Source organism: Hibiscus syriacus, unplaced genomic scaffold, assembly GCF_006381635.1.
Source record: "Hibiscus syriacus cultivar Baekdansim isolate YM2019G1 unplaced genomic scaffold, ASM638163v2 tig00001478_pilon, whole genome shotgun sequence".
NCBI classification, from domain to species: Eukaryota; Viridiplantae; Streptophyta; class Magnoliopsida; order Malvales; family Malvaceae; genus Hibiscus; species Hibiscus syriacus.
In genome coordinates, this window is record NW_024061874.1 from 4,516,169 (window position 1) to 4,532,323 (window position 16,155).

Here is a 16,155-nt window from a genome sequence, read left to right on the forward strand (position 1 = left end):
GTGCATGTTAAAAGAACCCAGGTAGGCGCGGCACACGTTAGAATTACCCCCACCAAATTTGATCAATATCCAGCCACCCATTCTTTTGTACTTGCCCCCAATTTCAAACATTTCCATTATCTTCTCCTCCTTTGACCAGCCAATTAAATGGCGTAGACCCTACATGATCCCTTGCATCACAAAAATTTCATTTGCTTTCAACTTTTTTATATTTTTTCCTAAACCTACCCATGTGACCGAAATATTTCCCCACTTTTGATTTTATTTTCACCAACTCCGCCCAAATCTTCTCTTCTTTCTTTTCTTCTTTCACTTTTCTTTATTCCACACTCACAGCAACAAACCATCATCCAAGTCATCCACTGATTAGAAATGTCGACACCCCAATCTTCATCAACCGTCTACGCTGTTGCCTTTCGTCAACATGATTTGAACCTGTAACCAAGGTAACAAAAACCCTGTTATTCCATCGATGGTACTCAGTGGCCGACTACGATTCATTACCCCGACGTTCATGGAAGTGCTGAGTGATCGGACCCAATGTTGTCTCCTCCTCTTCGCCATAGTGGGTGTCGACAGTAAGCACAAGTGCCTCAACCCGCTGTGCCCAAGTTCCATGTTTCTCCACCCTCTCCTCCTTCCGTTGGCCATCGCTTGTGTTGATCATACGTGGCTGGCCCAAGCAATTATCGTCGTTATTCTCCTCTACGATCATCGTCTCCTTCATTCTATTCCATACCGATCGTGGCATATTCTTCTCGACCGAGGTATTCGATTGTGCCTTCATATTCGATGCATTCAGCGACATCAAACCAATATCCATATCTAAGTTTCAAACCTATTTTGATTCTACCATTACTAATGTATCACCATGCTTTCGATTTTACAGAGGATTTCACTGTCGTATTTTTATCGACAGGGCAACCCGAGCACACTTTTTATTCTCACTATCACACCGACCAGCTCACTTCTCCGTTTCATGCGTCCAGTTCAGACGATTTCCCAACACCTCCCGACTGTCCACCACTGGCGTCGGACAATCCTGACTATAACCATCGAGGGTGTTCCTCCGCAGTTCCGATTAAAGAAAACTTGAAAGGATATTTGCACTATGAAAACAAGTAGCTGGTTCACTTTGATTCAGTACGACATCATCCCTTTCGTGTTTGTAAGTTTATTCCAACTTGGACGTTGGAAAATCTGCATTTACGAGACATTGTTTATACATATTTTGAATCAATTGCTTGAACTTTCTTTTCTCAAATTAAATACGGCACATTCTATGAACTTGCCTTTGAATTCTATGCTACGTTTACATCTTCACAACATCATCTTATCAATGTCGATTCTCTTGATGTAGTTTCTTTCTGTTTATGTGGCTATCATTTCCAAATGTCGATTTGTACATTTAATCTTGCCATAGGATTTGTGGTGGATGTCATGAATCATGATTATCTGACTACTTTACTTGAGATGCCATAGGAGTTTGATGCAGATTCTGCTTACGCGATACTTACCGAACTTGTCGATGTACCCTTCAATACCCGCTTGACTAAAGCTATTCATATCCACGATCTGACATTGCATTACGTACATAGATTTTTTGTTTATAACTACTCGGAAAGAAATTCTTCTTCTTCTTCCATGAGTATGACTGAATTTTTTTATAACTACTCGGAAAGAAATTCTTCTTCTTCTTCCATGAGTATGACTGAATTTTTCTTTCTTTAGTGTATGTTAACCGGTAGGAATGTAAATTTGGGATTTTGGTTCCCCGTTTTTTTGAGATTGTCATTCAATCTAATTGCCCATTTATCCCTAGCCCCAATATTACTCATCTTACTTCTCATATAGCTAATTTTGATGTTTCGGACTTTACATATGCATTTTCTATGGATGGCTTAGATGAGGCAGTGCTTGGATTCGATGGGATTGCTTGTCGGCACTACTGTGGCACCTTACTTTGTTCTGCCAGGAGAAATAACTCCTCGAGGAGAATTTGTATTTCTCCGTTGGAATGCACCACAACCGCCATTGGAGTCACATCGCTCGGATATGCAAACACAAATGAATGTGTCTTCCTCAGTTTTATTTATTTTGAAAAAACTGAATTTATTTGACAGTTCATAACGTTTTTCACCTACAAATCGATCACCAATAACACAAGAGATAGTGAAACTCCATGGATCTTTGAGTTTAGGTGGTAACCTACTCGTGGCCATAGCACTGCAAGCTTCGGCTAGAGCAACAGTCTCAAATTCTCCAAGCATTTGCTTCTTAGAAAAGACTTCTCGCATGAGTTTGATGTAATTCAAATTTCGCTCCAAAGCTTCAATCAACAAAATGTTGATTGTTGATTGGCGAAGTACATCAATAAAGGCTTTATATTGTTGGTCCACTTTTGTCTTTATGAATCGTCGAGGAAATGGTGGAGGCATTCTTGGTTGAGGTTGTTGTAGCGTTGGGGATAGAGCGTCTAGTAGCCTAGTAGGTATTGCTACTGGTAATGGTTCAGGTTTACTAAACTAACCTGATTTTCTCTTTGTGGAATTAACAGTGGGCGTCTCAAGATCAACTTCCATAATTTTACCATTGTCATGCTTTGTATCCCCTTCATCATTCTTCTTAGGATCTTCAACAGGTTTGTCAATATTAATACCACTTCGAGTAGTAATAGCCTTGCAATGCTCATCGCATTTTTCCTTGCTACTTTGGGTTTTCAGTATCGCTGAGCAGCGTTCCTTATAGCCTATTACTCAAAGAATTCACCACTTGGTCAACTTGACTCTTTAAAGCCCTTAATAATGTTGATAAGGCTTTTAGAGATCAGTGGTTGAAAGTTTTCGTTGAACATTATCCTTGATAGTTTTACCTTTTATTTTGTTGTGTAGCTTGATGTTGTGTTTAATATTGTGGCATCACTTGCTGTTGATTATATTGTTACTGGTTATAATGCTATGACATCGTCTGCTATTTCGGATTGGCAACATTTTGGCTCCTCCAAGACAAATTATGATGGTTTCAAAAATTGGCATTATAAGTGTTGTCATAGGAATTATCATTCTTATTATAATTTTTTACATAAAAGATGGATTCAGGGTTTTGAAGGCATTGTTCAAAATTGTGATTATCTCCGCAATAAGCACAAGAAATACTAGATGTAGCTTTTACCTCATAAATTCCCATGGCTTTTGTATCTTCTTGACCATATCCTTCAATGTTGAGATTTGAGAGGCCATAGAGTTGAATGCATCTGAATCCATTATTGCAACATTATGTCTACCGAACATGTTCCTCGTATTTGGGCACTGGTAGTCATTGTTTTATATTCTTTCCAGAATATTGTAGGCTTCATTATATGTCTTGTCTATCAATGCTTTGTTTGTTGAAGCATCAACCACCATTTGAGTGTGCATGTTCAACCCATTATAGAATATTTCCATTTGTTTCCAATGTGGGAATCCGTGCATTGGACATTTTCGCAGCAAGCCCTTGAATCTTTCCCATGCTTTGTACAAGCTTTCATCCTATAATTGCTTGAATGAAGTGAGGTCGTTTTAAGGTTTGGCATTCATATTATGTGGGTTGAATTGAAGTAAAATCTTTTATTCTAGCTCATTCTAGGATGCTATAACACCCAAAGGAGACGATGTTAACCAAGCTCTAGCTTTGTTGCGGAGTGAGTAAGGAAATAGTTTCATCTTTAATGCCTCTTTAGGAACTCCTTGTTGCACAAATAAATCACAAACTTCCATAAACGCTTGGAGGTGTGCTCTAGAGTCTTCAGTAAATGACACACCATATTTCCCTATTGACTACAACATCTAAAACATAACCGGCTTTAGCTCAAAGTTTTCCATATGAATTGTTGGTCGAACAATGCCAGAATGTAGATCATCGAGTATTGGCGCTACATGCTCCCTAATAGGTCGATAGTGTTCATCCATGTTGTAAAATTTTTGTTACCCAACTCCATTATCAGTCGACAATTCAGCTTTATCCCATGTTGTAGCAGAGGTGGGCATTGTTACCATCAATATTCATGTTTTCTTGATGTCTAGTAACTTCTCTTCGACGACAGTGGAATGTTCGTTCTATTTCTGGATTGAAAGACTTCAGCTCGTTGTCACTTTGGGGCATAAACTAAAAAAACTAAATAAGATGATAACTACCTACAAGAAGAAAAGAAACAAATAAGTAAATAATAAAATAAACTCAAATGTAAAACTGATGCTCCCCGACAACGACGCCAAAAACTTGATGCTACAAAATAGATACATCATTCAATGCAAGTATACATGTTCGTAAACTAAGGAATAAAGTGGAAACTTAGTAAGTTTCAAGTGTCGAATCCTACAGGAGCAAACTAATTATAATAGAGTCTAAGTGTGAAAAGGGTTGTTGATGTGTATAAATAAACAAATAGTAATTTGAAGAAGACGAAATATAAAATATCAAGTAATATTGCAGTATCATGGGAAGCATTAAGTCACTTATCAAATGGTTTGAAATAATAAGTGACATTTATTTATATGATCATGCAATGATTTCTACTTTCATGTGTTTAGCAATGATTAAAACATTTGATTATCATTAATTAATCTTCACTAATTAAAGTAATCAAACTATTAACAAAGCTACATCAAAGGCAGCATGCTTTTCAACATACATAAATGTTACTATACAAACCAATGTTGACGTAAGTACAAGAATTATTAACAATATTTATTTCTATAATATCATTCATAATTCATGCATTGAAATTACTAATATTTCTAATAGTAATCTTAAAGAGCAATAGTATATGATCATAGTAGCAAAGCATAAGTCAAAAATAAAAAACCTAAACCAAATATCATCCATGAGGTTTTTAACATCCCAAAGCTACTTGATATTCTCATATCTCAAGTAAACAACAAGCTTAGAACAGTGATCTTGGTGAGTGTCGATGCTTCTCGGCGAAGCTTCCCAAATGCTACAACGCATCTCTATTGAGGGACTTAGGCTACCATGGTTTTAAAATATATAATGTGGAGATCTCTTCGTAAGTGGTAGAATGGATAATTTCTTGGCTCAACTAACTCTCAAATTTATAGGCTAGAGGAGGTGGCCTTCATTAAATTAGATTATGTCATGTTGCTTGTAAATCCAGCCTTTTGACAGATGCCCTCGCTAGTTGTCCCACCCAAAAGGTTCTTGCAACCACCAGATAACTCACCCATTGCTACAGCATCATCACAGCATTCCCTGTAACTTCAACCAACATATAGCATTAGTACAACAATTTTCAGTAATAAAATTGTAAATCAATCCTAAGTTACCCACTTAGTTCTCATGATGTAAAATATGTAAAAATATACTAAATATGATCCTAAAATGCTCATAAGAGTACTAAAGCACAAGCTAGACCTACGCATAAAGAACTTATATGATAACTCTTTTTAGAGTTATCAAGTATCGATATACAAAGGTTAGTATCGATAGCCAAAGGTAAGTACTGATATTGAGGAGTTTAATATCAATACCCATGAATAGTTTTGGGTAAGAAACCAAAGGGTCTTAAGGGATAGTTTTGAAGGACCCAATAATACTAGAATACCATGAAATAAAACTACAAGTGAGAATAGTAATAAACTCATAACAGCTAGAAACAATAATAACCAAGATGACATAAACTAGCCTTGATTGATGCTCGAAACATAGTCAGGATACCTAAGTTACTTTAGCAGATAACGATTGTGCGGTTCGAATATCACAGTCAGTGCCAAGGCACTTCAGTTTCTAGTTGGACGTAGATGCCCTAAGACTCAACGGAGTAAGTTGGTCGGGTGTATGTTTTCGATGTAGTTTCGGATCTCACCTAAAATACCCAAGGGTATTTTAGGAAGGCTAAAGGGGTGTGTGAGCTTTGAGATACAGAACCCTCAGCCAGACCATGATGCCTACCTCATCATATCATATCAGAATCCTATGTCTTAATACTTATGCCTCTATCCTGCACATTTAGTAAATGCATATAGTATAGTACAATTATTAGTAAGGCATAAGCTCATAAGCTCAGGGTTTGGAATGTATTTCCATGCGCAAGTTTTTAGGAGGTTGTCCATGAAAGGTAATTGTCACTCGATATTCCAGCTCAGTAGAGATCTTTAAAGTATATCTTTGGAGTACTATTGTAGACCCTTTTTGTATTTAGTCATAACTCTATTTTAATTTAACTTAGTGTATTTATTTAGAATGATTTGGGAGCTCCCCATATTTGTAAAACATATTTATTATGTCTTATTTACATTTTATAGATGAGGTTTTATAAGATGGTTTACAATAGTTTTGAAAATAAAATTTTTGGGCTAGTCACTTCGGTGGTCCAGTGTTACATCGTAATCCATCGATCTTTTAGTCAAGCTAGATTAGGGTGTTACACCTTATATAGGTCATTCGAGTCTTAATCAATTTAGTAACATTATACAAAAATCAAATCAGGTTTAAAATAAACTACCATAACTCATATTCAAATCATATCCACTCATGCACTGACCAATTACCAACATGAACCGTAAAGCATGCATAGGGTAGCAAAGTATTATCTCAATTTTTGAGCCACATCGTTCGACCATTCAAAATTTATTTGATCATCCTTGAACTTAAATTTGACGTCCAATAATATCTCAAATACAAAACAAAAAGAATTTACTCAGAAATATAACTTAATCGAGAAAAACAGATCATATCCAAAGGTAAAACGTCAAAAAATAGTTTATTGGGTTCGAATTTGGCAAAACGAACTCTAGATTCAGACTCAGAACATTGAAAAACATAAAAATAAGACTTTTCAGGGTGACTTTTTGGTCAAAGTCAACAATTCTATCAAGGTCAATGGGTCAGAGCGATTCGGGTTGACTCAATCTAGTTTTATTTGTCTCGATTCAGTCATTTGAGTCAATCGATAGGATGAAATAGCCAAGAGGGGGTGAATTGGCAATTAAAATTTTGTGGAAGCTTGAAAGAAAAATTAAAACAATTTGCACAGTAATTTAGAGTGGTTCGACTTTCTCAACCAAAGTCTACGTCCACTAACTTAGCTATCCACACTAAGGATTTCCACAAATTCACTAATTTGTATCTACCTTTGAGGACAAGGCATAACCTTACAACACCCTTAAGAATTATACCCCAAATTCTTGAGACAATTTCTCAAAGAGAAAATTACAAATTTGAAAACTTAAAAGAAACTCACAAGTAAAAAATGTTTGCAGAATTCAAGAACAAATAAGAACACTTGAAAAATGAATACAAGTAAGCACAAGTAGTGTTCTTAGAAAGCAAAATGAATATTGATGAATGTTGGCTTGATTTTGCTCAAACTTGAAGTTTAAGGCTTTCTCTATTGAATCTCTTTTATGTTCTTCCTCACCAATGTCTTGAAACCTTGTTTATATACTCCTTTCATATTTTCTGAATGTCGGAATTGTTGTGGGAGTCAATAGAACCATCGGGAAATGTTTTCCACTCAAAATAGCTACTAGAAGCGTTGTGGTATCTGTACCACACTCAATGGTATCGATACTACCTGTATGAAATTCAAATATTTTGATCTTTGGAAAGCAACGATATCGATACCGTCCAAAGAGTATCGATACTAATATTGATATGATCACAACTACACAAATGGATCCTGAAGTCATGCCTAAAGGATCTATCACTCATGCAAAGGCAAAACAATTCAGGGAAGTATTTTCTCATAAGTGCATTCATGGTTTTAAATATTTTAATGAGAAAGAACCATTAGATAATAGGTTGTTTAATATGTTACATATTGAATATTAAATAACCTAAAATCCACATCCTTATATTATACACATTATATAAGTTTATATACTTAATTTATTTCCTTATGATATGTATGAAGGCACATTCGGCTATACCTTGGGAGCTATATTGGAGCTAAATGGAGCATGCAACAGCAATGAAACTTACATGGGGACGTTTAGGAGAGTATAAGGAACCATTGGTGGAAAGTTGTCTGGAGACCCGTGAGCTCATAGCTGGATTGAGCTGAAGCTTTGAGCTACCAGATGACCTCATTTCAGATGGGGAGTTGCACCATCATCATCACCACTTAAGACACTTCAAATATGTCCTAAGTCAAAATTTGTGAAATCGTACCTTTTCGCGAATAGTTGCCACCTCAAAAGGTACCTTTTCACAAGGAGCTGTCATAATGTTCACCATGCTACAACTCACCTATGGCCAACTCACCTCTAGCTCTTTCACACAAGAACTAGCTCAAACATGAAAGGTTACCTTTCCAAACACTATGATCTTTCATGAATAATGATGCCCATAAAGATGCCCTATAAACAAGGAGCACGTTGGTGAAGAGATCACACCCATTGGAGGCCTAAATCATCAAAGGACGTGATGAACAAGATTTGGTGCCAAACATGAGGAGGCACATCACCATTCGGCCAAGGAGAGGAAATTGGCGCCAAGATGAACAAGCATGCACATTCGGCCAAGGGAGATATCTCTCCACCCTTTGTCAAAACCTCAAGTCCACTCATGAAGGGTTAGTCGAACCATCACCAAGCCATGGGACTTCTCTTTTAATTTTGAATCAATATGTACTTCCATAGATACATGTACTTAGCCGAAACACTATGTACCCATTCGACCAAGCTCTCTCATTTTCTATAAATTGAGAGGCTTGCCATCATTTGTACTCATCTCTTCTCATATATTAAAACAAACTCTTGTGAGTTAATTTCTCTTCAAAGTTATTTGTGAACTTTATCGATTAAGCAAGTATAATTCATATACTTGTGGCGTCATACCTTCCATTTTGATTCTTAAATTCCTAGATTGATATCTAGTGGGTTAAAGACACTTCTACCACCCCTCAAGCAAGTTTGTGAATATCGAGATTGTGCTTCCTAGCATTGTTTCCTCTTTGGCATGCTTGAGATACAACAACACCACCATCTCCATTTCATCATCAATATTCTTCATTAAGACCATCATCAACTTCATACTTCGGCAACCATATCTTTTTATATCTTTATTTCATTTCTTTCTATTTCTATTACTTTTATTATTATCAATTTCTTAAGTCCATCATTAATATTATTTTATTTCTTATTTTATTGCAGCTCAAGCTTATAATTCAAGGACATCAGTACTTGTCAATCCTAGATCGGGACATAATAAGGCTATCTACTCTCTTCCATCAAAGTGTGTAGATCAGCCTCCATCAAGTGGTATTCAGAGCTAATTCAGATTGACAACAAAAGTTTCATTAGCGTGCAAAGCAAAAAGAGAAAGAAATTCAAAAAGAAAAGAATACCCCTACAACAATCAAGGGACTTCAAAAACAAAAAGAAGAAAAAAATTCAGAAAAGAACAAAAGAAAAAGAAGAATTTCAAAAAGAGAAGCAAAGCCAAGGAAAGTGCTCTACCATTACAAGTACATCAAAGAGGCATATCTACACTAAGAGAATATAACCTTATTGTTTCTTGAGAAAGGTTGCAGTAAGTGTGGATTCTTGGATTGTAAGTCACCTCTTCATTTTTTATACTTCATTTTCCTTGTCTTCAAACATTTCTTTCTTTTAATACCTTAAATCATTTCTTCTACCTTTCCATTTCTTCTATTCCTTTCTACCCTAACCTTATTTACAGCTGACGCACACAAGTAGAGAATTAACTTGTTCTAATCTTGAGTAAGTTCTTCAAAGGACTTAGCAAGAGAAATTGAGTGGAAAAGGGCAATTGAGAGAGTAAGATCAGAAGGGGTATCGTTAAAAGCCAAAATTACATTCCTTAGAGTAAACACGAGTGTTGAGTGGAGTGATCTTATCATTTCTTCGGAGTGAATCTTGAGAGGCTTTATGAGTGTGCTAGTAAGGTTTATTTTTGTTTTATTTATCTACTAACAATGTCTCAATTTTTAGGACAAGTTTTTGTAGTGAAAATAACTTTGATATTCAGTCTATGGAGGATAACCAAATAGAGAACATTTTACACACTAGATGTCATGTAAACAATAAAGTTTGTTTTATGATTATTGATGGGGGAAGTTGTACTAATGTTGCAAGCACTTTAATGGTGGCTAAACTTGGACTCAATACAATTAAACATCCTACACCATACAAGCTACAATGGCTAAATGATGGGGGAGAAGTCACCAAATAAGTTAACATTTCTTTTTTAATTGGAAAATACCAAGACCAAGTCCTTTGTGATGACATTACAATGAATGTGTGCCATATACTCCTACGGAGGCCTTGGCAATTTGATAAGAAGGTTGTCCATGATGGTTTCACAAATCGGTATTCTTTTTATCACAATGAAAAGAAATTTATCTTGACTTCTCTTTCACCAAACCAAGTGTATGAAGATCAAGATGCTTTGAAGAAAAGCATTGAAGCTTTCAAATCTATTAAGGATGAGGAACCAACGAAGATGAACATTTATACTGGAGGAAAATACATTAGGAAACATTTGTTATCCTACAAAGATCTAATTATACTTAGGTACAAGGAAAGCTTTATTTTGACTAACATTCCAGAAGGTTTGCCTTCTTTTATTTTATCTTTATTGCAGGAATTTGAAGAGTTATTTCCAAAAGATATTCCTAGTGGATTGCCACCTATTAGAGGGATCGAGCATCAAATTGACTTCATACCCAGTGTATACATTCCAAACCGACCAGCATATAGAAGTAACCCTGAAGAAACTAAGGAACTTCAAAGACAAGTTGAAGAATTAATGGACAAGGGATACATACGAGAGAGTTTAAGCCCATGTGTTGTTCTGGTGTTACTTGTGCCCAAAAAGGATGGTTCATAGAGAATGTGTGTAGACTGTCGTGCTATCAATCAAATTACCATCAAGTACCGACATCCTATACCAAGACTTGATGATATGTTGGATGAATTGAGTAGAGCCACTATGTTCTATAAAATTGATTTAACATCAAATCATAATGTAAGAATGAGATTAGTGGAAGACCGCATTCAAAATGAAGCAAGGATTGTACGAATGGATGGTGATGCCTTTCGGTTTAACCAATGCTCCCAGCACCTTCATGAGGTTAATGAATCATGTACTCCGGCCATTCATCGATAAGTTTTGTGTGGTTTATTTTGATGATATTTTGATTTATAATCTTGACTTGGAATCACATGTGCAACACTTGAGGTATGTTCTTGAAACCCCTCAAAAGGAAAAGCTCTATACTAATATGAAGAAATGTATCTTTTGCACTAACAGTTTATCCTTCCTATGATTCATTATAAGTTCATATGGACTTGAAGTTGATCCTGAAAAGATAAAAGTCATTCAAGAGTGGCCAACGCCTACTTCAATCAGTCAAGTCTGAAGTTTTCATGGTCTTGCAAGTTTTTACAGAAAGTTTGTGCCTAATTTCAGTTCTATTGTCGCCCCCTTAACAAGGATCATTAAAAAGAATTATATTTTTTATGGGGCAAAGAACAAGAAGATCCCTTCAATGAAATGAAGGGATGTTTAACTAAGGCACCTTTACTTGCACTAACTAACTTTGATAAGACTTTTGAGGTAGAATGTGATGCTTTTGGAATCGGAATTAGGGTTGTTTTGACTCAAGAATGAAGACCCATTGCATATTTTAGTGAAAAGTTGAATGGTGCTTTGTTAAACTATCCAACATATGACAAAGAGATGTATTCTCTCATAAGGGCACTTGAAGTTTGGCAGCATTATCTCTTACCGAATAAATTCGTCATACACACCGACCATGAAGCCTTAAAGCATATCAAAGGCCAACACAAGTTGAACAATTGTCATGACAAATGGGTGGAGTTTTTGGAGTCATTTTCTTACGTTATTCATTACAAGAAAGGTAAAGAAAACATTGTAGTTGATGCTCTCTCCAGAAGATATGTACTCCTTAATGCTCTTGATTCAAAGTTAATTGGTTTTTCATATATTAAAGATTTCTATGCTAGTAACCATGACTTTGAAGAGAAGTATAAAGCTTTTGAGAAAGGCGCACATGAAAAGATTTATAGACATGAAGTGTATCTATTCAAAGAATGGTGTCTATGCATTCCTCAAGGATCTCTTTCAGAAATACTTGTTCGAGAAGCACATAAAGGAGGTCTCATGGGTCATTTTTGAGTAAGAAAAACATTGGAGATTTTGAAACAACACCTCTATTGGCCTAAAATGAAGAGAGACGTTGAAAGGGTATGTGAAAGATGTGTCACTTGCAAAAAGGAAAAATAAAAAGTTATGCCTCATGGACTTTAAATGCCTTTACCTATTCCTCAAGCACCATGGGTTGATATATCAATGGACTTTGTGATGGGGCTACCAAGGATCAAGAATGGGCGAGATTCAATATTTTTTGTAGTGGATCGATTTTCCAAAATGGCACATCATACCATGCCACAAGACCGACAATGCAACACATGTGGCCAACTTGTTCTTCAAAGAAATTATGAGATTACATGGCGTTCCAAGAACCATAGTCTGAGATAGAGATGCCAAATTTCTTAGCCATTTCTGGAGGACATTATGGAGTAAGATTGGGACAAAGTTGTTATTCTCCACAACATGTCACCCTCAAACAGATGGGCAAACCGAAGTGGTGAATCGAGTATTAACAACCTTGTTGAGATCTATCATCAAAAATAACATCAAAGCTTGGGAGAAATGCTTACCACACGTTGAGTTTGCTTATAATCGGGCAGTCCATTCAACAACCAAGATGTCACCATTTGAGGTAGTGTATGGATTTAACCCCTTAACACCTCTAGATATTCTTCCTTTGCCTCAGGAACACATAGTCAACAAAGATGGCAAGAACAAGGCTGAGTTCATTAAGAAACTTCATCAGCAAGTTCGGGACTATAAAAAAACGGACAAGGATATATGAACAGCAAGCAAATAAGGGACGCAAGCAACTAAAATTAGAGGAAGGTGATTGGGTGTGGGTTCATTTCAGAAAAGAACGTTTTCCTTTCCAAAGGAAATACAAGTTGTTGCCAAGAGGAGATGGACCGTTCCAAATCATCAAAAAGATCAATAATAATGCATACAAATTGGATCTACCTGGTGAATACAATGTAAGTGTAACTTTTAATATTTCAGATCTTTCTCCATTTGAAGTCAATGATGATTTGAGGACAGATCGCTCAAAAGAAGGGGAGGATGATGTGATCACAACTACACAAATGGATCCTGAAGTCATGCCTAAATGTCCTATCACTCGTGTAAAGGCAAAACAATTCAGGGAAGTACTTTCTCATAAGTGCATTAATGCTTTTAAATCTTTTAATGAGAAAGAACCATTAGATAATAGGTTGTTTAATATGTTACATATTTAATATTAAATAACCTATAATCCACATCCTTATATTATACACATTATATAAGTTTATATACTTAATTTATTTCCTTATGATATGTATGAAGGCATATTCAGCTATAATTTGGGAGCTATATTGGAGCTAAATGGAGCATGAAACAGCAAGGAAACCTACATGGTGACGTTTAGGAGAGCATAAGGAACCATTGGTGGAAAGTTGTCCGGAGACCCTTGAGCTCATAGTTGGATTGAGCTGAAGATTTGAGCTACAAGATGACCTCATTTCAGCTGGGGAGCTGCACCATCACCACTTTGGACACTTCAAATATGTCCTAAATCAAAATTTGTGAAATTGTACCTTTTTGTGAATAGTTGCCACCTCAAGAGGTACATTTTCACAAGGAGCTACCATAATGTTCACCATACTACAACTCACCTATGGCCAGCTCACCTCTAGCTCTTTCACATAAGAACTAGCTCAAACATGAACGATTACCTATCCAAACATTGTGACCTTTCATGAATGATGTTGCCCATAAAGATTGCCCTTTCAACAAGGAGCACGTTGGTGAAGAGATCACACCCATTGGAGGCCTAAATCATTAAAGGACATGATACAAAGCTCCATGACTATTCGGCCACAACACATGCCTTGCACATGAGAGCGTTGGCGCCAAACATGAGGAGGCACATTACCATTCGGCCAAGGAGAGGAAATTGGTGCCAAGATGAACAACCATGCACATTCGGCCAAGGGAGATATCTCTCCACCCTTTATTGAAACATCAAGTCCTCTTTTCATTTTGAATCAATATGAACTTCCATAGAGACATGTACTTAGCCGAAACACTATGTACCCATTCGGCCAAGCCCTCTCATTTCCTATAAATTGAGAGGCTTGTCATCATTTGTACTCATCTCTTCTCATATATTAAAATAAACTCTTGGGAGTTAATTTCTCTTCAAAGTTCTTTGTGAACTTTATCGATTAAGCAAGTATAATTCATATACTTGTGGTGTCATACCTTCAATTTTGATTCTTAAATTCCTAGATTGATATCTAGTGTGTTGAAGACACTTCTACCACCCCTCAAGCAAGTTTGTGAAGATCGAGATTGTTCTTCCTAGCATTGTTTCCTCTTTGGCGTGCTTGAGATACAGCATCACCACCATCTCCATTTCATCATCAACATTCTTCATTAAGACCATCACCAACTTCATACTTCCGCAACCATATCTTTTTCTATCTTTATTTCATTTCTTTATATTTCCATTACTTTTATTATTATCCATTTCTTAAGTCCATCATTAATATTATTTTCTTTCTTATTTTATTGCAACCCAAGCTTATAATTCAAGGACATCAGTAATTGTCAATCCTAGATCGGGACACAATAAGGCTATCTACTCTCTTTCATCAAAGCATGTAGATCAGCCTATATCAACTATATATAGTAGTATCGATACTAGACAATGGTATCGGTACCATATTGAGATTCTGGAAAATATTGGAGTCAAAACCACATGAGTAGTATCGGTACTACAACATAACCATAGTATCGGTACTACAACATAACCATAGTATCGGTACTACTATGTTGCTTGGTATCGATACCGTGCATGCCATCGGTACCATTTTGGCATTCTGTTCTTAGCAGTATCGGTATTACCATATAAAAATTATGTTTTTGACTCGATTAAGGTTCGAAACACTTAGTAAAAATTATTTCAAAAATATTTCCAGTATAGTTCTCATTTTTTCTTTAAGTAAGGAGTAAAAGTTGACGTTTTAAAACTTTGAGTAATAATTGTATATATTTGGAATAATTGAATCGAATATAATCTTAAAATTTATAAAAATTAATTAACAAAATTGTTTGGTATATCAAAATGTGTTCAACAATATCCTCCTTTTTTATATAACAAAACATTTTAGAAATTTTAAGATTTTCCTTGAAAATTTACTTTGAAAACTTTGAAAAAATTACTCCCTTAACTTTAACATTTCTCCCCCTTTTTGTTAAATCAAAAAGATTCATTTATAAACAAGATATATATTATAGCTGTGAAGATCAAGATAGCCAAAAGAGGTTAGTCAACATTAACAATATTCAATATGTATTTGGGCATGGTCATAAACATACTATGATGCAAAATTATGAATAAGAAAAATATGAAGCACAAATTCTTATAAATGAAATCAATCATCCAAAACATAAATATTTAACCAAATCCAAAGTATCAAAATATCAAATAATATTTAAGGTTCACAACAAGAAATCAACCTAAGAATAACTACCAAAGTAGTAATTTCAATCATCAGTAGGTGGATCGGGATCGGATTGATGTGCTCTAAATGATGCAACATCTCGAGTAAGTGTGTTGAGCCTATCATCTACTGCATTAAATCTATTATTCATCACTTCATATTGAGCTCGAGTATCCTGTTGAAGCTCTAACAGCTGAGTTGCCATAGCAGTAAAATGGGACTCCATGGATACGAACCTTAAATCCAATGTCTCTATCAGTGTTTGAAAGTATGGAGGCATTGCACTACTTTCGCTAGTAGGCTCATCATCTAGAACACGAATTACAGGATCATCGACATCCCGTAAAACTTCGTCGAGTTAAGGAACTGGAGCCTAAGCCGGAGGTGCTCATGAAGAACTTGCACAAGAAGTCTTCTTGATCGATCGTGTCAAATTTGTTTTATCCTCAGTCCATCCGGAATTTCTAATAAAGGTAAAATCTATTTGAGTATTAAGAGGGATGGCTACATCCCTCAATTTTTCCTTAAGTAAGGA

General features: G+C 35.8%; 1 protein-coding gene across 1 annotated transcript; it reads left to right on the top strand.

The window, feature by feature from the left end:
• The first annotated feature begins 295 nt into the window (after positions 1-295).
• Positions 296-1,125, top strand: LOC120128148. The gene is made up of 2 exons (XM_039145908.1): positions 296-767; positions 890-1,125. Exons 1-2 carry the CDS (start codon positions 473-475, stop codon positions 1,123-1,125), a joined length of 531 nt encoding a protein of 176 aa, XP_039001839.1. The 5' UTR covers positions 296-472.
• The last annotated feature ends 15,030 nt before the right edge of the window (positions 1,126-16,155 follow it).